Source organism: Podarcis bocagei (genome assembly GCF_964188305.1).
Source record: "Podarcis bocagei genome assembly, chromosome: 7".
Lineage (NCBI taxonomy): Eukaryota > Metazoa > Chordata > Lepidosauria > Squamata > Lacertidae > Podarcis > Podarcis bocagei.
The window spans coordinates 91738569-91759540 of NC_138132.1; the positions used below are offsets into that span (position 1 = coordinate 91738569).

Genomic DNA, 20972 nt, shown 5'->3' on the forward strand with positions numbered 1-20972 from the left:
TTTCCAAATTTGCTTCATGCTCCTGCCTGAAATCCAGCTGTTTCTTTTTAAGTGGACAGGATGGGCATAACACAGGAACTATCAAGGCAACCTAAGGCCATGGGAAAAGACTCTCTGCCAAAGTGAGACCTGCCCCCCCCCCCCCGCAGACTGGGAAGAGTCAACTGAGCATCACCCATTTCCCATCCTTTGCCTGCAGACATATATAGATGGATGGGACCTCTTTTATGCATCTGTTTCAAGAGTTCAACCCCTATAAAAAAACACATCTCCAAACCCATTCCAATGTCACACTGTGACAGCTCTTATCTGGACCTTTTCCTGCCATTTCTATTGGGGCTGCCTTTATTATTACTTCTTCCACAAGTGAGTCTTAGAAGACATATGGTTATTATTTATCTGTTAACTGAGACCTGCAACAAAGTGTTGCAGTGTACCCTGACCTCCTAATAGGAAGGTTCCTGTTCAGGGATTCAGCCAGCCAGTCTTGCTCTCCACCAGGAAACTCCATTTGACCCCACCCAGCCCTCTGCTTTTCTTTTCCAGCTGACGTTCAGCATTCTGTGGGTGCTGACCATGCTCAGTCCTTATTGAGCTGAGCTGGTTGAACTTTCTGATGGGAAAAGATGTTTGACAGTGGACTATCTCGGAAAAGGTGGACTCTCCTTCACTAGAGGTTTCTAAATGGAGGCTGGATGGCCGTCAGTCAGGGATCCTTTAGCTGTGATTCCTGCCTTGCAGAGGGTTGGACTAGATGACCTTTGGAATTCCTTCTAACTCAACAATTTTATGATTCTGTGTTTTTGTTTCTTTTGAACTTTAGGTTTCTCCCAAGCATGCTGTTATCTTTCTCTTCTTTCTAAAGGGCTCTATTTTGAGTACAACGCCATCAGCACTCAGCACCTGAGCGTGCTTTTAGAGTTTGCCAGCTCTTGAAATAAAAAAAATGAGAGCTGGATGGGAGTGGAGCTGAGTCAGGAGGAGGAGCCCAGAACAGCTCTGGTGATGGAGCCACAGAGTCCAGCTGTTTTTTTGTCAAGGTGCGGAAAAAGACAGTACAGTGCAAAAGTGATCAATTAGTTTAAGATGAATCGGTGAAAAACTAAGGAATTAATCCAGCCTTGCCCCACACAGTACTAACATAAGCAAGAGCCACATCCTGGCCACAAAGAGCTTACAATCCGTTCAGTCATTGCACACTCCCAGTTGCATCTGCCCATGAATGATTCTCAGCTTAGGGGTTTTCACCCCACAAATCATTTTTAAAATCAATAAACAAAAAGGGAAGCAAGTAACCTGCTTATTCCATCCTGGGGAAATGATCTGGCTAGCCAAAATGAAGGCTGCTCTGCTATGGAAATGAGGCACTGCCCCACCATCCTGCCCGCCCTCAGCCAGCTGACACCTGCCTGCCTTCTTCGGCCTCATTCACATCCTCCATTTAAAGCCCATGAAACAGGCATGGCTTTCCCCAAAGGATTCCGGGAGCTATAGTTTATTAAGGGTGCTGAGAGTTGTTAGGAGTCCCCCACTCCCCTCCCAGAGTTCTCTGTGAAGAGGGATTGGTTGTAAATCACTCTGCAACTCCCGGAAGGGAACAGGGATCTCCTAACAACTCTCTGCACCCTTTGCAAACTACAGCTCCCGGAGTTATTGGGAGGATGGATAGTGTGGCTCTGGAGCCACCTGTCATAGGCTTCCCTGCTGTCCATCCCGCCAGTGCCAACGGGCATCGGTCAGTGCTGGATTAGAAAGCAAGAATGCCAAATGCAACACAGGTTTGGTCACTGCCCTGTGGTACAGATAGCAAAGTTTTGATTCTGGACTTAATGGCTCTACGGGTAGCGTGCCTTGATTCATTCAGACAGTAGTGGCAGACAGTTGCACTTTGTGTCCTAGCCTCTGCTATGAACTCGCTATTGTGGTCTGAGCTAAGCAACGATTGTGCCTCATCCTCCACAACTTGACAGTAATACAGACCTTCATTACAGGGGTGTTGCAAGGATCACAAAGCCTTTGACTTTATCTTCATTGTCAATTCTAGCAAAGCCTATGTAGATCCCTCCCCTCCCCTCCCCTCCCCTCTCTTCACCATTTCCCCCTCTGTCAAAATGTAGATTTTAACTTCTTTTGGTGGTGGAGAGCAGTCTATTTTTGGCTGAAGCACCATGTTAATTGATACACACAAAAACACTTTGCCTCACTCTTGGCAAAGAAGTTGTAAGTGCTATGAAAATAAGGAACTGAATGCTGAGATGCCAAAATAGGTCACAAGCTGGGGATGCACAGATATCTTGAGATTCCACGTTCCACTCCAGAAGCTTCCTTGCAAATCCTTTTTAAACACCCAATTTCATCTCTTCATTGCAAGGTTATTGTTAGCTGATTGCCTGATCTGCGCTTCATGTGTAGCAGGGGAAAACTATGGATTATTTTCCCAGACTGGAATCTAGAAGGGAATCAAGGCAGGAGAAGTGGGGGAGGAGAAATCTGTTGCAACACACACCATTACTTCCATCCTTAATATATTTATAAATGCCTGTTCAAATCAACAGGAGCGGGGAATGCATTGAACTGGCAGTTGTGACAACAGAGCCCAGAGAGCAGCTTCCTGGGAGTTCTGCTTCTTTCCTCCCCTAGCAGGGAGAAGCAGGCTCTCCCACCCCCCCACCCCCATCCCCCCACCCCCCCTGCTCGGCCCTCTGGAGTGCTGGGAACAGAGAAATGCCCTTTTATAGCTCTGCTGTTCTTTTCCCATGAGCTCACAAGCGAAAGGAGAAAGACTGGCAGGCTGTCACAAGGGCAGGCCCCGAAGATCGCAGGGAAAGAGGCCCAGTTGACGGGAAAGCTAACGAAAGGACAGCGAGATATCCAGGAGTGGCCTCCAAGGGCAGAAAAAGAAGAGCTTGTCCTGTCTTGGGCAATTCATCATCTGAGATGCATCACAGCCAGGAATAAAAAAATGGCAGAAACCCAACTTTCACCAACCTAGCGCCCTCGAGATGTTTTGAACTACAGGTCTCTTCATTGCAAGAGATACACCGGGGTGTTGTCAAAAATATCTGGAGTTTGGCAAAGGTTAGCATAATCACACAGCGATTTGTCAGGGCTTCGTTTTTGAGACGAGACAATCGGAAACCACCCACCATCATATCCCAATGTATGGCCCTTATTCAGCCTTCCTCCCAAGATGACGCCTTTGCCTCACTCTCTTCTCTTCCAAATGCAATGTAGAGAGCCAATGGAAACAATAAGTTAGCCATGCCATTTAATGTCCATGGGTCTACTCTTGAGTAGGGCTGGTCCTGAATACACACCACATTCACCTTTTTTTCCTCCCAATTTCCTGCTCTCTCCCCTCCTTCTCCCATCTAGATTTAGATTGCAGTCTGCTTGGGACAAGGACCTCTTCTGTTCTGTAAAATGCAGTGTACACCCAATGAGGCTTTAACAATATTATTACTGCCGTCAATTATTATTAATAACATATAATGCACACTCTTCTCCTGAGAAGGCATGTTCTGCAATGGAAGAGAAACCCCCACGCCCCAATGAACACGGTACTCATCATGTTATTCTTATTCTCCATTTTATTATTAATATAAAAATATCCAGATATTTACATCAAATAAATATATTTCAGTAACAAATAAATTACACAAATTGCCTGGGGGAGGTGGGCAGGGCGAGCAAGAGACCCTTGTTATCAAGAGGCCCCTCTTATTATTTACATGGGTTTTTTCTTGGATTAAAAAAGGGTAAAAAGAGAGGAGGGGGTGGAGTCAGCTGCTGGCAGTGGTGTGAGGCATGCAGGATTAGGGGAAGGGTCTGGCCGTGTTGAGGGCTTGGTTACCAGGCAGGGATACAGCCAGGGGGCTGGGGGTATCTACACTGCAGGCTCCTCATTCCCCCCAAAAGGAGGGAGGAAGCTCAGTTTAGTCACAGCAGTCAATTGCTTTGAAGGAAGAGCCCCCCCCCTCTCTCTCTCTCACACACACACACGGGTTCTCTCTCCCTCCAGAAGCAAGTCTTACCACGGGGTAAGTAAAGGTGGTCACCACAGGTGGCAGATCTGGAGCTGCCATGGGGAGGGCGCCAATCAGACTGGGAAGAGTGTGATTTACTGGGGAGATCTCCTGCACAAGCCCCGCTGAATTGAACATAAGCCTGAAAGGCTTTAGCAGGATGGGAGATTGCCACTCAATACTTTCTGCCTTGACCTGACCACAATCCCTTGGGCAGACCCAGATTCTGCGCACCTTCCCTGGTGGTGCCACCCTTGACAAAAGGTGGGTCTTTTCCAGGCAAAGCAGTCTCCAGCTCAGCTATTGCAAGTCTTCCCCGGAACTCAATTCTTCCCTGCGCCACCTTCCCAACCCCTTTTCGCTCTCACCAAGACATCTAAGCTTGAAGAGGCCCAGCCCCACACAGGCAGGCCCCCTTTGTGGCATTACTCCCGGGGGGGGGGGGGATTTATGGATCTTCATGTTAATCCTCAGTGTTTCCTTCAGAGGCATGGGTGGGGGGCACAGACTCTCAGCTACCCTGGCCCAACTATTGCATTTGGCCAGTTGTTTCCTGGTCAGGACAGCAGAGGGAAGTGGCAAACAGAACGGCATGGACCCAACAGCAGCTGTATAGTGGGAACAAGACGCTGCCCTGCCTTTTGCTGTCCACTCTGTCATCAGCCACAGAGCCGTTTTGGGGTGGGGGGGGGTGGGCAGGCCTGAATTACTGGGTCTGCCAGTCCAATGGTTAAGTCTCCAGTGAGGTTCAGGCTCACCATCCAAGGCAAAGGAAGAGTTGAACACACCTCCCACAAAGTCCTGGGGATTTCTCAGAAGGAAGCACGGCTAAAAACACTGAATGAGGCAGGAGCAGCCAGTAATGGGGGCTTGGTAGTGTATAAAAACTGGGGGCCGAAGTGTCTGAAGGAAGTATTTAAATAGGATTTTCTTTTCTTAAAAAAAGAAGTAGAACCAGCCAGGGCAGTGATCCCAGCCTAGTTTATGAGGTAGTTGAGTAATAATACACAGGCCCAGTCCACGGCGCTGCTCATACGGACGACTCCTCGGGGTTTGAGTCAGGCAGCGCTTGCCTCTGCTTGAGCTTCCGGCGCAGCTCCTCAGCCAGGTCGCTGTAGTCTGGCCGCTCCTCGGCGCCCAGGTTGAGGCGGATGTAGCCGTTGGAGGAAGAGCCGCGGATGTTGCCCAGGTTGATGCGGTTGGGCGAGTGGAGCGGGGGAGACTGCAGGGGCTGCCCGGGGATGCCATTGGTGGTGGGAGAGGGCGTGGTGCCTCCGTTCTGGCACACGGCATGGCCGGGGACGATCTTCAGGGACCCGTCAGAGTAGTAGTAGCTGGCTGGGTCCCAAAGCTTCTCGTCCGAGTCCGAGGTGGTGCTGGGAATGAAGGTGGGGCTCTTCGCCTCCTTCGGCAGCTCAATGGGGTAGACCAAGGTGCTCTCGATGACCTTGGAGCCCTTCTCCAGCTCTTCCTTGAGCCTGCGCCGCAGGGACAGCACCACCAACAGAAGCACCAAGCACACGGCGGCCAGAGCGATCACAACCATCCACACCAGGCCCAGGTTCTCCAGAGGGGCTCGCGCTTCCAGAGACATGGCCGGGCCAGAGACCACGGTGACCACGTAGCTCTCGGTCATCAACTCATTGCGTTCCTCCAGCTGGACACACCTGTACAGCCCGCTGTGCTTCAGGCTGGTGCCCAAGATGATCAGCGCCTTGAGGTGGGCATCGTACAGGGCCGAGTCCCGCTCCTCAGGCAACTCCTGCCCATTGAAGGTCCAGCGAGCCTGGGCCAGGTTGGAGGTTGGGCGGCAAGGCAGGACCAGGTCTGTGCCCACCATCACCGTGATGTTCTTGGGAATTACTTTGGTTCCTGCAGAGAGAAGGGAGAGGGTGAACAAGAGACGGGGGAGGACATCACGCCTAGCTATTCTTCTGCCAACAGACAGGGCTCCTTGCAGACTACGAAACACAGGATTTTCTTGCTTCCAAAGCAAAAGCTCTGTGCTCTGTGCCTGGGGTTTCCCGGACATTTTGCCTGAATTTCAGTAATTCTGCCCAGATGCTATTTCCGGCAGATGAATCCCAGCTATGTCCGGGAAATGCTGGGTGTATGGCAGCCCTACTCAGTATAGTGTCACAGAATCATAGAACTGCAGAGCTGAAGGGACCACGAGGGTAATTAACCCCTGGCAATGCAGGAACCTTTTTGCTCAACATGGGGCTCAAACCCAAGACCCTGAGATTAAGTGTCTTATGCTCTACTGACTTGAGCTATATTCAAAGCAATAAATTAACAATAACCAACCTGACCTAGTATAAACATTCTGATCAGGCAGCCTCTTGCCTAATTCTGTTGTGCTTCATTTTATGTGCCCACAGGCTCCCACCACCATTTCTAGAAGGATTTGCAGACGGAGGACTCAATGTCATGTGAGTTTTGATCAAGAGGCAATTATGCCTCCTCCTTTTCATGGTCCAGCCACAAGTCCCAGGACTGCCCTCAGACAAGCAACCAAATCTCCTTGCAGCGAGAGTCCATCCAGGCGCAACCTGTGGGTTGCATGATACAGCACACCAGGGAGGGCCCAGGGTCAAATCCTCACTTAGCTATGAAGCTCCCTGGGTGAGCCCAGGCCTGCCGCTTTTGCTTAGCCCAACCTACCTCACAGGGTTGCTGTGAGGATAAAAAGGAGGTGTGTGGTGTGGAGATAACTGAAGACATTGCTCCAGAGTTACTGATGAAAGCTGGAGTGTTTCCTTCACTTGGCATGAGGGAGGAGTAAAACTCGATTTTGTGGCATTTCCTATGAAGATGCTAGCTTTGGAGTTGCAACTGAGCATTTGAAACACACAATCACACCCTAGTAAAGCTTGTCTTGTCACTGAAGGACCACAATGCTGAAACCACAGGTCCCACAAAGCATATATATGAGGAGTCCACAGAGTAACCACAACACAACACTGCCTGAAAATTGCAGAGGAGGACTGACCTGATTTTGACGTGCGCAAGGGGCTGCAAATCCCAGGCTCCACTCCCAAATCCTGGAACAGCAGCGAGGTCCTAAAAGAGCCAAAAGCCAGTTCATCAGAAGATGTTTTGCCACAAAGACAGAGGGAACAAAGCTACGGAACAGCACCACAATACCAAGGAAAAGCTGGGGGTCACCTTTGTTTTAAAATTTGTACATTGTCTGTTTTATTTATTTTTTTGTAAGCCACTTTGAGACACGGGTGAAAAGCAGGATATAAATTATTTAAATAAAAGGCAACAGGACCATAAAACCACGTATTCTGCATGCCTGTAAGTTCTTTTTGTGCAGGCATAGAGTTCTGACCCCCCAAAACTGCAGAAGTTTCTAGGTCTGGTGGTTACAAGAAGGCAGGGAAGCTACTTAAGAGCATTCAGCAAAGATCTGGACACAGAAGAGTAGCTGAACAAGATTCCTGAGAGTTGATGTCTCAGGGTGTACACAGACAACTGCTCTCCACATTTCCCTTCCTTTTCACTCCCTCTTTTGCCACTTTCCAAGATGTGCCTCTTACCCATCATAGGCATCTATGCGAACACAGCGACTCCCATTCCACGTCCAGGCACAGTAAGGGTCCTTAGCGAGGATGCAGTCAGAACAGCTGTGATACTTGCTGCAGTCAGCCACAGGAAGCTGGATAACTTGGGAGTTGGAGCCAACAAACAGCACCCTCTGGGGTGAGAGGGAAGAATATCAATACTGGAGCAGCATCTAGAGTCATACCACTTTGCTCCCACCTTAATCTTCAGATACCACTGAAAAAGTCAGCGCTGCCTCATTCCCTGGGTTGCTCTATTGCATGCTCTTGCTGCAGAGGCACAAACATCTTCTGCCAAATGTGGGATGTTGTGGATCTAAGTTTACATACATTTGTCCAGGTTTCTAGTCCTTATGGTTGCAGAGAACCATACAGGCAGTTTCTGATGAAATCTTAGCAAACCTCAAAGTGCACAGTGGCTGACCCCAATCCTGTCGTGCTCAGTTTGGCTGCACTGCCCTCATCTCCTGACCAGCACATCCCACTATTCTCTCACCTCCAAAACACTACAATTCCACCAATCCCTCATCAGAAAGACCTGCTCACTAACCCTTTGATGTCTGAATCCTGAAAGTAGAATTAGCCAAAGCAAAAGCAAGTGGTCTTAACTTGTAGAATCTGTTTTCAGCAAGGCTTTTTGGGTGGGCCTACACATCAGCACTGCCCATCATGTGGTGTGATTGGGGACATGCCTTGTGACTCCACAAGGAAAGGACTCTTGCCTGCTGTCACCCCCCGTGTTTCCAACCCTGGCCCATGCAGGGACATTTCTTACCTTCTGCAGGGACAACACTAGGCTCTTGACAGGCTGGGCATGCTCAAAGATCTGCAACTCTTCGATCAGGTGGACACCCGATGGCAAGACCACGGCCTTGTGCAGCCAGCCATTATCTTCAGAAAATTCAAGAGAGGGAGGTCAGGGCAAAGAAGCATCACAGGAAGGCGCTCTCTGGGCCAGAGAGAGCTGCCAGAACAGAGCTGCCCTAGGGACCACTGTCTCTGCCAGTTACCATTATCATAGGAACCTAGGAAACTGCCTTGAGTCAGGCCATTAGGTCCACCTAGCTGACACTGCCGGTCAGCAGCTCTCTGGGATTCCAGGTCAGGAATCTTTCCCAGGCCTTCCTGCAGATGTCAGGGGTTGATCCTGGGACCTTCTACATGCAAGGTAGGTGCCTACCATTAAGCTGCAGTCCTTCCTCAGGCCACTCCTTCCAAGAACCGCCCCAGCATCAAAACTGAAATTATGTTGTTCTCATCTGACTCAAGAGCGGGGCTCATGTGGCATTTCCATCCCCCAAACCCAGGAGGAGGTTGGAGCACTAACTCAGCCTATCTGCAGAGGTGCTGCAACTCGACATACAGAGCCAGCCTCCCCCCCCCCCCCAGTCTTCTCTGCCTGGCAGTGGAGTTTCAGTTTGTGAAGCAAGTACACCAGGGATGGGGAGCCTGTGGTCTTCCAGATGTGGCTGGACTGCAGCTCCCAACAGCCTCAGCCAACATGGCCATTGGCAAGGGGGGGGGGATGAGAGTTGGTAGCCCACCATCTTGAGGGCCACAGGTTCCCTATCCCTGGTCTACTCCGGCAGGCAGCAACACTCCAAGACCTCCTGCAGAGAAGCTTTGCCATCCTTCACTAACCAAGACCCTTTTATTTGATATGCCAGAGGTTAAACTGGTACCTTCTAAAATGCAAAGCGTGCTCTGGGCCTTAGAATTCCATACCTGTGCCAATGTAGAGCAATTCATACGGTTTGCCATCCAAGCCATGAACCCGTTCCACCACCAGCTGGGTGAAGTTGGCCTCCTTCTTGACCAGCAAAGGCCGGTTGCCTTGGGGAGGGACCACCTTATCCATCAAGGGGTGCTTCTTTGCAAAGTTGAGCGTGTTGTCAGGCAGCTCCAGGGAGTTGGTGATGCACTGGAAGGAAGGGAAGATGCAGGGCTTAGGTCAGAGCTGAAAATGCTTTGACACAGGTCAAGCCTTGGCTCTGCAAAAATGATTTTAATTTGACAAGGCCCAGCCAGGATGGATGCAAAACAGTCATAAAGAAGAGTGCTTCTGAGGGCGTACAGAAGGAGTGCCTTCCAGCTCCTATCACCCCCAAGCAGCACAATCAGGTGGGGAGCTGCAGTTCAGCAGCAGCTGAAGAGCACCATATTGGCTGCTCCGGGTGTGCAGAGAACACTTTCCTCATGGCTAAATAAGAAGGCACCTGGGAAAAGTAATGTGCACATGGGAAAAGATGCAGGGATTTGAAGCCAGGAAATGTAGCTTCCACTAGATGAGTAGACACTTATGACAGAGATACAGCCAGAGAAAACACACCCAGAGAGATAATAATAGAATTGCAGAGTTGGAAATGACCACGAGGGTCATCTAGCCCAACCCCCTGCAATGCAGGAGTTTCTTGCCCAGTGTGGGGCTTGAACCCACGACCCTCAGATTAAAAGTCTTGTGCTCTACCAACTGAGCTATCCCAGCTGCCTATACTCTCAACTATCAGCCCGATCATGCTTGGGCTTGGAGACACAAAGCACTGTAGCCCATTATCACAGAATCATCCCAGAATCATTGAGGTGGAAGGGCTCCCATGGGTCATCTAGTATGACCCACTGTGATGCAGGAATCACAACATAAGCTGGGGTGAGGATTCACATCAGCTTGGGGACATGCCAAGTCTTCCGTGTAAGACCAGGGAAATTTCCAAATGTGGATGTGCTCCATCACATCCACATTTTCCAAAGGTGTGCCTACATTTTTCGTGTTGCTGCCACCTGCCCTGGGTAGTGGCATGCGGTATCTACCACATGTGATAAAAAGTAAAGATACTCTGGAAGAATCTGGATCTGGAGAAGCAATCTCAGGATTGGCACCATCTGTGAGCCAATCTGTCCAAGGGGAAACTGGGAGGGAAGGGAGTGGTAGGTACACTTCTGCCCTCACAGACCAGAAGGGGGCAGCAGCTGGGCACCCCATCTCTCAGGGAGCGGGGGGGGGGGGCAGGCAAGCCACTTGGGATTCCCACTCTCCTCCCCAGAAGTACTTACTGCTCCAGGACGAGGACTGGGCACTTGGTCCGAGTACCGAACCCACTTCTGAGCTACCTCGCTGTACTCCTTGTAGGGACCGTCAAACACTTTCTGCACCTCTTGAATCTGGTATTGACAGACGGCAGAAACATCCATATCGCCCCTGCAGGAAAGAAAGTTTAGCGATAGAGAGCAAACAAGATTGGGAAGATGTGTATCTGAAGAAGTGTGCATGCACACGAAAGCTCATACCAAGAACTAACTTAGTTGGTCTTTAAGGTGCTACTGGAAGGAATTTTTTTATTTTGACTATGGCAGACCAACCTACCTATCTGTAACTGGAAGATTGGGAAGATTTTATTTTAAATAGTTACTCCCCCCCCCCCAAAAAAAAACCCATAAGAAGTTGCAAACAAAAAAATGGTACTGAACTAGAAATATTTACAAATAAAAGAAAATATGTTCTAATGAAAACCACAAACATATATGTTTGATATGACTGCCATAATTAAATCCTAAACTGATATGACAACATAGAAAAACAACCATACATTAGGCTTGCTTTTTATCTTGAAATTTGTTATTCCCCAAATAAACAAAGACCATTTTTCAAAGAACATATTCATTTTCTTGAATAGCTTCCAGAAAAACAAGTTAGAAAAGCAAAGCAGCCATGTAGTGTCCTATATTTTGCTTAACCAGTCGGTGATTGTGGAGAATTATTGCCATTCCCATTCCCACCCCCACCCCACCCTTTGCTTTACAGATTCTACCAGCAGCCAGTAAATTGAACAATAATTCAAGATCAACTATTTCAACCTCCCCTTTCAGATATCAAGGTTGGGAAATTTTTATTGCCGTTATATCAGGACAGGCTGAGGGAAAGAACAGGACTCCTGCAATTATTCCCATTTCATTGACTGTGTTATCCAACTATCAGGATGGGATGACAGCCTCTCTAACCCTACCCAACCCCACATCTTTCCTTTTGGCATTGGAAGGAAGTTTTTTTGGAGGGGGTGGGACACCAGGAACAAAATCCAACATAAATCATGTAGATTAATTTAGGCAATTTATGCTGCTCTCTCCCCCATGTTGTGTGACTAGCACAGGTCCTGCTCACTATGGGCAAATTAGTGTGTGTGCCCAAAAGAGACCTATAACACACTGAAGTTGTACCCGCCTCCCCTGGAAATCTTGTCTGATCACCCCTCCTATTCCCAAGATTTCTATAGGCATGGACCACATGCTTTAAAGGATATGGTTTTATTTCTAATATATAGATTTCTTTTTATATTGTTTTAAGGAAATTTCACTGAAAGTCATTTTCAAAAACTGGGTTTGTTTCTTTAAATAATTCAGTTGTATCAATAGTCCATCTATCAATACCTAACAAATATGGTTTCTGGCCTTAGGACAAGATGCTTGCTTGTTAAAAAAAAAAGTGAAAGCAGAGATTCTCAGGAAGCTGAATTCTGTTCTCACCCTCGTACCTTGTGGCATTTTTGCACTCCTGCAGCCCTGCCACCCACCCACTCAGCCTTTGCAGAGCAGAGGGTCATCAGCCCCACAGGAGAAATCTGAAAGCAGTTCTTTGCTGCCTTACCAGCGTGCCTGGAAGACTCCGAAAAAGCTAGTTTCAGACCAATGATCCCCACTCAGAGTGTACGTTCCCTGGATCCGATTGAAATGCAGCTGTTGCTCCGGAATAGAGCACAACAGCCGTGCCTTCAGGAACGTCGTCCACCTCTTCTGCAAAGTCCGGGCGCCACCCACGTCCCCCTGCACAGAGATAATTAACATTTAAGAGGGGGGGGGAGGTCCCTGTCTCATGGAGCTTACAGGCAAAATTTTAAGAGCTGGAGAGGAAGAAATGAGGCAAAGGTAAAGTATGAGAATCAGCTTCTTGCTGTTTTGTGCATGTTTGTTTTTTATTCTAGAAATGCTGACTTGTTAAAGTTTTTTATTCTTTAGATTTCTCACATTTCATTCCTTTGATGCTATTTCAGGCCAATGATGAAGACCTCTGTGTTGTTGGCCAGAGGGTGAAATACACTGCATCAGAATAAGTCCTATTAAGGACTTATTATTGGAGTGTCTGTATATAAGAGAATCGTTTCATTGCAATAAAAGAATTCTGTAGGGTTTTTAAAATACATCCTTCCTTTAACTCTGATTTGGGTTGCTGGACTAGACAAGCCTTGGGCTCTGACCCAGCTGGAGTCTTCTGAGGTGGTTGGGCCACGCAGAGCCTGCCATAACTCTCCATCGCCTCTGGAAGTGCCGCCTACCTTGCAGACTCTGGCTACCCGGGCCACAACTTGGTCTATGTCACAGTCGTACTCCACCGCCCGCTCACTGAAGAAGAAATAGACCTTGTCGTCATCCCCTCTGTCGCTGCCTTTGCTCTCCCGGACGAAGGCCGAGCCCACAAAGTGGGGTTCTACAAAAGGAGGAAAGGAAGCAAGATGAACGGCCAGTCCTGAAACTAAACACATCCTTCCTGATCCCCTTTAAGCCCCCACCAAACACACATGCACAGATATAATCCTGGCCTACTTTCTTCCAATGACAGTTATACCCCTCCTTTCAACCAAGGACCCCTCTCCCCATTTAATCTTCACAACAGCCCTGTGAGGTGGGTTAGGCTGAGTGACAGTGGCCGGCCCAAGGTAACTCAGTGAGTTTTACACCTGAGTGGGGCCTTGAACTCTGTTCTCCCAGATCTCAGTCCAATGTTTTAATTACTACACCACACGGGGTTTAGCAGCGGTTGGTTTTAGGCTCCCCATGCCTAGCACAGACAATACTGAGCTATGTGCAGACGAGATTCCACATTCAGAGTACAGAAGCAGAGGGTGCTGGTTTTTCCAAGCTAAGTAAACCAAGGCAAGCAGAATATGCCACACTTGTGAACCTCTGCCTGGAACCCACCATGGAAAACATGCATTTGTAAGGAGGAGCCATGACGCACTGATGCGCACAGAGAGCCCAACTGGAGAAACACCCCCCTGCTTCCCATCACATCTCACCATTAAGCCATGTGGGCAGGTGCTCAGTCTTGACAGAATACTGGGGGCCCAGGTTGCGCAGGATCACAGGTTCCGTGCCCAGAAAGTTGTAGAGTGTTGCCGAATACAACTCTTCCTCTAAAATGGGTGGAAGAGAAGGGGTTAACCTGGCTTGAAGAGCCCTGAGGCCCAGGATGCATTGAGGGGGAGCAGGCAGGGAGCAGGCCGGCCAGCTGTTACTTGCCTGGTCGCCTGTGGAGAGCAAGAACTTGCCTGCAGGCGACCAGGCAAGAAAAGCTTTGCAGAAGTTGGCTCTTCCCCCCACTGCACCCCAAAGTCCTTCTGCAGAATCCATTTGAATGAGCTTTGCGAAAGAGCGCCTCCCAGTGGGACATCCTGCCCTTTGGACTTTGCTCCTCAGGCTGAAGAAGGCAGGCCGCCCTGGGTGCCACTTACCCACAATGAGGCCCGTGTGCCCCTTGTCGGGGTCGTAGGGGCACTTCCCCCTTCCGTCTTCAAAGGAGAGCCTGTCCAAGGAGAAGGTGGCCAGATTCTGCAAGAAGCCCAAGAAAGAGAGGAGTGTGATGGGACTGAGCCAGCTGCCCCCATGCAGCGCACTCCACCCACGTGTCCAAGCACAATTCATGGGCAGAAAAGCTGCTCCCTGCCATACTCACAATGTAGGCGCACTTGGGCTGGAAGGCATAAGTACCACAGGCATACATGTGGGAACTGTTGTAACTCTGCAGGAAACGGATGTAGTTGAAGCAGTCAGTCTGAGGAGGACAAAGCAGGACCTTAGTGAAACCCCAAAGGCCACAAACACAGAATAGAATCGCAGAGTTGGAAGGGACCCCGAGGGTCATCTAGTCCACCCCCTGCAATGCAGGAATTTTTTGCTCATTGTGGGGCTCAAACCCACCCTGAGATTTAGAGTCTCTTTCTCTGCCAAATGACCTGACCCAGAGGGTGTGGGTTGTTTACATTTTGTGGTTGCATTGCTGACACACAGAAGTCAGCATCTGGAGAATCTTGCCGCTCTTTAAAATCACGTTTCCAGTCCTCAAGACTCCTCAGAAGCCAAACTTAGCAATCAGAGGTTAGAGCTCCTTCACAAAAACCACCACAGTGTACCATGACAACAATTAAAAGCACAATACAGTGGTACCTCTAGTTACAAACTTAATTCATTCCGGAGGTCTGTTCTTAAGCTGAAACCGTTCTTATCCTGAGGTGCACTTTCACTAATGGGGCCTCCCGCTGCGTGATTTCCATTCACATCCTGGGGCAAAGTTTGCAACCAGGAGCAGCTACTTCTGGGTTAGCGGAGCTCATAACCTGAAGCGTTCATAACCAGAGGTACCACTGTAAATGTAACCAAAGCATGCATCTATGTATATTATATGCAAATAATGTGCAGGATTCAGCACACAGATACAGCAACCTGGTATCAAATCCTGGCTTAATAAGCCAGCAAATTCAGGAGCGGCCATGAAAACCCTTTCAGGACAAAACAGAAAAGGATAACCCAAACTGGAGAGACGTTGAAAGATGAAAAAGCGATGAATGCTTGGCCGCCACAAGCCACAATCCCTGTGGTAACTCGTTGCTCGCCTTTTTTTCACGTAAGAAATTAATTAACTGATTAATTAGCTGGATCACATCAGCATTTGTTTTCATATCCACACACAAATGGATCCCCAGGGAGGGTGGCGATGTGGTTCTTTTTTAAATATGGAGCCTGTGCATATATAGTAGGAAGACCCTGCTTAGGAAAAGGCATCTCTGCTTCCCTCTCACACCAAAGGGAACACCTCTCTTCTACGGAGGATGCCTGTTACCCAGAGTTTAAAAAAAATAAATCTTCTTTTGCTGAAAGTTAGAAATTCAGCTGCCTGGTTAATTGGGGCCACATTTTATCACTGAGAAAAAGATTTAAAAACCTACCAAGGGACCCAACATTGAAGCCCCATCAACAATGATCCATAATCAACTGCGACAACAGAAAGAGTGGTGGGAGGCTGCTAAAGCTGTGGTCTTAACTGTGACTACTCAGATGCAGGTCACCCTGAATTCAGTGGGGCTTACTCCCAAGTTAGGTAGGGGGAGGAATGCAGCCTCCTGTTGCCCAGTCAGCAAGGAAGCAAGGCTGACTGCCAGGTGCACACCTGTCTGGTCCAAAGCCAGCCCAGCTCAGTGAGGATTCGCGTTTGTCAGAGAAGTCGGCAGGGGGAGATTTGATGCGCAGAGAGCCCTGGTCTGCTTGCTTAGCAGGGAAGGCGAGAAGCTGAGCCGACTAGAGCAGACCAGTGTTCCCAGGGGCAGCGCAATGGAAAGGGGAAGTATACAGCAGCCCCACTCTCGGCAGGGTGCCTGGGGGCTCACAGGGAAAGGGTCCATGCACACACGGATACCAAGATGGTGTAGCATAATGGCCAGGACAGTGAGCTATGAATCAGGAAAGCCCTGATCCAAATCTCACCTCTACCATGAACTCCTTTAGGGACAAGTCCTCTCTGAATACTCTCCTGGCGTAACAGGTGGGGAGAGCAGCAAGTTCCTCACTGCAGATGCCTGACAAAGCCAGGAAAATATTGCGCTTGCCTGCCCACCGCTGCCAAGAGACGTTTGGCGGTAGGGACAAAGGCCCATCCTTTTGTGGGAGATCCTTGGGCAAGAGGATCCCCACAGGGTGCAGGTCTCAGGTGCTGTCCTCAGTTTTCTTAAGGACAGCTCTTGAAAACAACCCCCAAAAAAGCAATGGGAGACACCTCTCTGTTTCCTTGTCTAGAAGTCTGCAGTGAAGAAAACGTGAACTGGCTCAGATTTGAGTGGCATTTAGGACAGCTGTCCTGCCTGGGGCTGATGGGAGTTGTAGTACAAAGCAGCTGCAGGGCACCGGGTTGGAGGAGGCTGAGTTATGGCCCTGATCCCCAGGGTCATGTCCTGTCTTACCTGATTACTTTTGCCCTTTTGAATACATTCTGCTTTCTTCTCTGCTGGAGCCTCCCAATGGATCTGCGAAGAAGTAGAAATTATTCTTAAGCACCCTATGAAGCCCACCCTATCACAAGGGCTTGGGGTGGTTTATGTTGCCTAAACAGGAAAGTCACACAATCACAGCCACAAACAGCAAGGTAAAAGCATTTAAAAAGAGCAACCAAAACAATCAAGGGGGTGGAACAACTTCCCTAGGAGTAAAGGCTGCAGCATTTGCAGTTTCCTAGTTTAGAGAACAGGTGGGCAAGAGGCCTGGCTTTCTACAAGGCAGCTTGCTATGCAAGGACAGACCAACCCAACGGCTGCTAGTCCTGATAGCTGAACACGGCTGGGAATTAAGAGCAGCACAGCAAGCGCTCTTGGCCTTCAAATGCCCATCTTGGGGGTTCTTGAGCACTGCTAGAAGACGGGTCAAAGAACGAGATGGATCTTTGGCACAGCCGTCCCAACCTGATGAGACTGCAGCTCCCCTCAGCGCCCACCAGCACAGCCATATGGTGCTGGGCCTGATGGGAGTTGCAGTCCCCAAAACTAGAGGGCACCCAGTTGGGAAAGGCAGATTTGGCAGGCATCTCTGTGATTAATGCATCTGTGTAGCACCTCCCAAGACCACCGGCCAGCCCAATCTGCAACTCACCATTTCCTCAAGCTCCATGTTGTTGGTGCGGAGGGCGAAAATGGCTTCTCGGGCCCCCACGTAAAGCAGTCCTTTGGGGTCAGCCAGGGTCAGTGTTGTGTAGTTGAACACCCCCATCTTGGAGAAGCGCTTCGTCACTTCCCTCAGGTCTGCAAGGGAAGAGCAGGCAACGTTAAGGGGCAGTGTGGTGCAGTGGTTAGAGTGCTGAGCTAGGATCTGGGAGGGAAATCCCCACTCAGGCCCATGAGGGTCACTGGGTGTTTCTGGGCCAGGCGCCATCTCTCAGCCTAACCTACCTCGCAGTGTCGTCGTATGAAATGGGGAATGGGTGAAGCATATATACCACCCTGAGCACCTTGGGGGAAGGTGGGTTATCAATGTAATAAAAACTAAACATGAACAATGTTTTAAAAAGTTAAAAGAGGACAACAGGATTCTTGCTTCTCTGCTGGCAGCAGATCCCGGTCCTGTTTGTGTTTAACAGAGAGGTAGACAGACAGACAGAGAGATATGTCCCAGTGGCTTTTCAGGCAACACCCTCACAAAGCAGGGCACACACAATAGAAGATATAAAGATATAATAGACTCATTAGCAAGAATGCAGAATACTTTCAGACGCTGCTCTGACACACCCAAGCTAATGAAAATCTCATTTAAAAGGCAGCACTGAAGAGGCAAGTCTCCAGTGCTGGCCTAAATGCCTGTACAGATGGGAGTTCCACAGTTCAAGGGCCACCACGAAGAAGGCCTTGATCCTGTCCATGCTGAAGTAACCAATCTGAGCTGCAAGCCCTCAGGAAGCCCCCTTGAGGCACATCTGAGCATGTGGGCCCTAACACTAGAGCTCCATATAGGCTATCTATGGGCTGCTCCCATATATAGGTGGGCTTTTCTGGAGGAAGAATCCGTAAGAGTGTAACATCCCATGTAGCACAAGGACAGAGCCTTGTGGCGTGATACTTGTTCTGTGAGCAATATGCAAGAGAATGCAGAAGCAAGTTGCTGGAAGCTAGTTGTATGATCATGCATAATCCAGTTGGGATTCCTGCATGGGGCGAGTTGGAGTGAGTGACCCTAGGGGTCCTTTCCAACTCTACAATTCTATAACTTTGTTACACAATGGTATGTGAGATCCACTAGAGAAACTGTTGCATTGGATCCCTGATAGTGTCTGCGTAGACCCATGAAATTAATGGACATCACTAACTTGGGGTTATTAATTTCAATATGTCTATTCTATGCATAACTTAGCTGGCAATTTACTGAATTTGCACCAGACAAACTTTTCTGGGTCCCCCTGCCATCAGAGGCAAGGGTGATGGTGACAGGAGGCAGGAGCTTTTTGGTGGTGGTGCCTGTTTGTTAGAATGCCTTTCCCAGAGAAAAGCCTGCTGGGTGCCTTCTTTGGCTGTGTACACATTTAAAGCAAGTCTTCCACCTCCCCCCCCCCCAAAGCTCTGGAAACTGTTCTTAAATTCGCAGGCTGCTGGGAATTGTAGTTCTGGGGCAAACTCCAGTTTCCATTATCCTGTTTTTGGGGGGAGGGTGCTTTAAATTTATGGTGCACACAGGGGCAAAGTTACAATTAAGGCCTTTGTCTCTGACTTGAACCTTCATAATAATAATAATAATAATAATTTGTTTGTTTGTTTAATATACTGTCCTATACACTGGGGTCTCAGGGCGGTTCACAGAATAAAATCAAGATATAAAACCACAAAATACCATAATAAAAATATAAAACAACAACCCAATAGTCCCCCCACCAAAAACAAAAAAAACACACCAAAAACCAAAAAACATTTTAAAAGGGCATAGTGTAGCCTTATGAGGCTTTGCCCTCGGGTGGGAAAAATATTGCGCCTGGGAAAGGGAAGTAGGAGTCAACAGACACTCAAGGAATAGTTTCGGAGAAAAGGCTTTTTATTTCTACCATCCATGAACTGGTAGAAGGAGCAAATGTGATAAGTCACAAAAAGCATGCACGAGTTCACAATCATGTGCGCAGAGCATATATACCCCTTTCCAGTTCCCTCCTCCTTTCTCCTCCCTCAGGAGTCCTGCCCCATGTTGAGGTTCCTGAGCATGTACAGAAAGCTCTCTTGGGACTATTGTGGCCTCTTGGCAGGAAAGGGGGTTGATGGGGTTTTCAGTGTGTTCCCGTTGTTTCATTCTTGGCTTTGGCATGGTTCCCAGAGAGAAAGCAAGTTGCAATGTGGTTCTGAGAAAGGCCTGAGAAGACAATGGGCTCTGTTCTCCACCTTGTTGCAATCTTTTTAGTTACAGCAAGCGGAATGTTTCTGATGCTTAGCTGCTGAGAAAATGATTTTGAAAAGCTTTGAGAAGCTTTGAGCCTGCTTGGGGGGCTGGGTGACTTTGGGCCTAGGTGAGGTCACCTGTCCTCACCTTCCTTCATTCCCCCCTCTTAATCTTTGGACAGCCTTCTTCAAGGCTCGTCCCAAAATGGGCCACTATCCTTTCCACTGAGGCCACTGATGCTCTCCCCAAATGTGGGAGCTGCCTCCTGCAATTGTTGCTAGGTCAGCTGAACGTCTCCTTTGACGGGGTGCAGACACACGTCTGTGAGCAGAGACACTACCTTCCCCTTCTGAAACCCACATTGCAGCCAGAAAAAGTTCCTGGCGTGGACTCAGGTGTAACGGTTTGGGCTGGGAAGGTACAATTGCAGATTGTCACTGGCGCTCTTTGAATTATTGACATAAAGCCAGCCAGTAATTCGGTGATGGAATGATCGAGGCTGTAACTGATGATTCATTCCAAGGCACAGGGAGGAGGGGCATTGGGTACCCACAGCCTTACCCATACCATTTGTGCACAGGGTCATTACCAAGTCGGTGCTGTGGTTCAAAGGGGGGGGGGGCTTCAGTTAAGTTCTGGAGGCTCTGGGTGGAGCTCTACCAGGTGGCAAGATAATGAAAGGAGGCTGGGGCATAATTTCCCTGACTGAAAGTCCCACAAGAATACCCTTCTCTGCAGGGGTGTTGTAAGGCTATCCAGGGGCCCAGCAACCTTCTATAAAGTTCAGTTATGCAAAAGGAAAGGAAAGAAAATGAGAAAATGTCCTCTTTCAATCCATGCTGGATTCTTGAGCTGTGCAAAACGCCCTGGGGTGATGCAGGAAGGCAGGGTGGTCATCTCACGGGCGTCGGGGCGTCTGGTGGGTGTTGGGCGTCTTGGGTCCCTTCCAACAAGGCTGGAGCGTCTGGGTCCAATCTGGGTCCTCATCATAGGGATGCAGAGGCTCAACCAAGGCACAGTTTTGGCTCACCTTCCTTCAACCAAAGGCCTGATTAAAAAGGAACCTGTTGCCTAAAGGTGTATAATGAAGGTGCCAGGCGAACTTCTCTTCCTATGGAGAGAGCATTCCACAGACGGGGAGCCACTGAAGAAGGCCCTGTTCTCGTGTTGCCACCTCTGGACCTCTTTCGGAGGAGGCACGCGAAGAAGAGCCTCAGAAGATGATCTCAGGGTCTGGGTAGGTTCATATGGGAAAAGGTGGTCCTTGAGGTATTGGCTTTATAGGTCAAAACCAGCACTTTGAATTGGGCCAGGAAACTAATCGGTGGCCAGGATTGGTGTAACGTGCTCAGACCATCTTGCTCCAGTGAGCAACCTGACCAGTGAATTCTGCACCAGTTTCCGAACTGTCTTCAGAGGCAGCCCTACGTATAACACA

The 20972-nt window shown here is 49.0% G+C and overlaps 1 protein-coding gene across 2 annotated transcripts in view; it reads right to left on the reverse strand.

Moving 5' to 3' along the window:
• Window positions 1-3572: 3572 nt before the first annotated feature.
• SEMA4C (semaphorin 4C) overlaps window positions 3573-20972 on the reverse strand; it is a 69183-nt gene continuing 51783 nt past the window's right edge. For both annotated transcript variants that reach the window (XM_081200942.1, XM_081200941.1), the window contains exons 3-15: window positions 17276-17424; window positions 16594-16656; window positions 14316-14414; window positions 14095-14191; window positions 13660-13776; window positions 12919-13070; window positions 12234-12409; window positions 10646-10790; window positions 9320-9515; window positions 8370-8485; window positions 7571-7728; window positions 7018-7088; window positions 3573-5897 (exon numbers count right to left, since the gene is read on the reverse strand). In XM_081200942.1, coding sequence (XP_081057068.1) covers window positions 5056-5897; window positions 7018-7088; window positions 7571-7728; window positions 8370-8485; window positions 9320-9515; window positions 10646-10790; window positions 12234-12409; window positions 12919-13070; window positions 13660-13776; window positions 14095-14191; window positions 14316-14414; window positions 16594-16656; window positions 17276-17424 — 2381 coding nt within the window. In that variant the 3' untranslated portion in view covers window positions 3573-5055. The remainder of the gene's footprint in view (window positions 5898-7017; window positions 7089-7570; window positions 7729-8369; window positions 8486-9319; window positions 9516-10645; window positions 10791-12233; window positions 12410-12918; window positions 13071-13659; window positions 13777-14094; window positions 14192-14315; window positions 14415-16593; window positions 16657-17275; window positions 17425-20972) is intronic.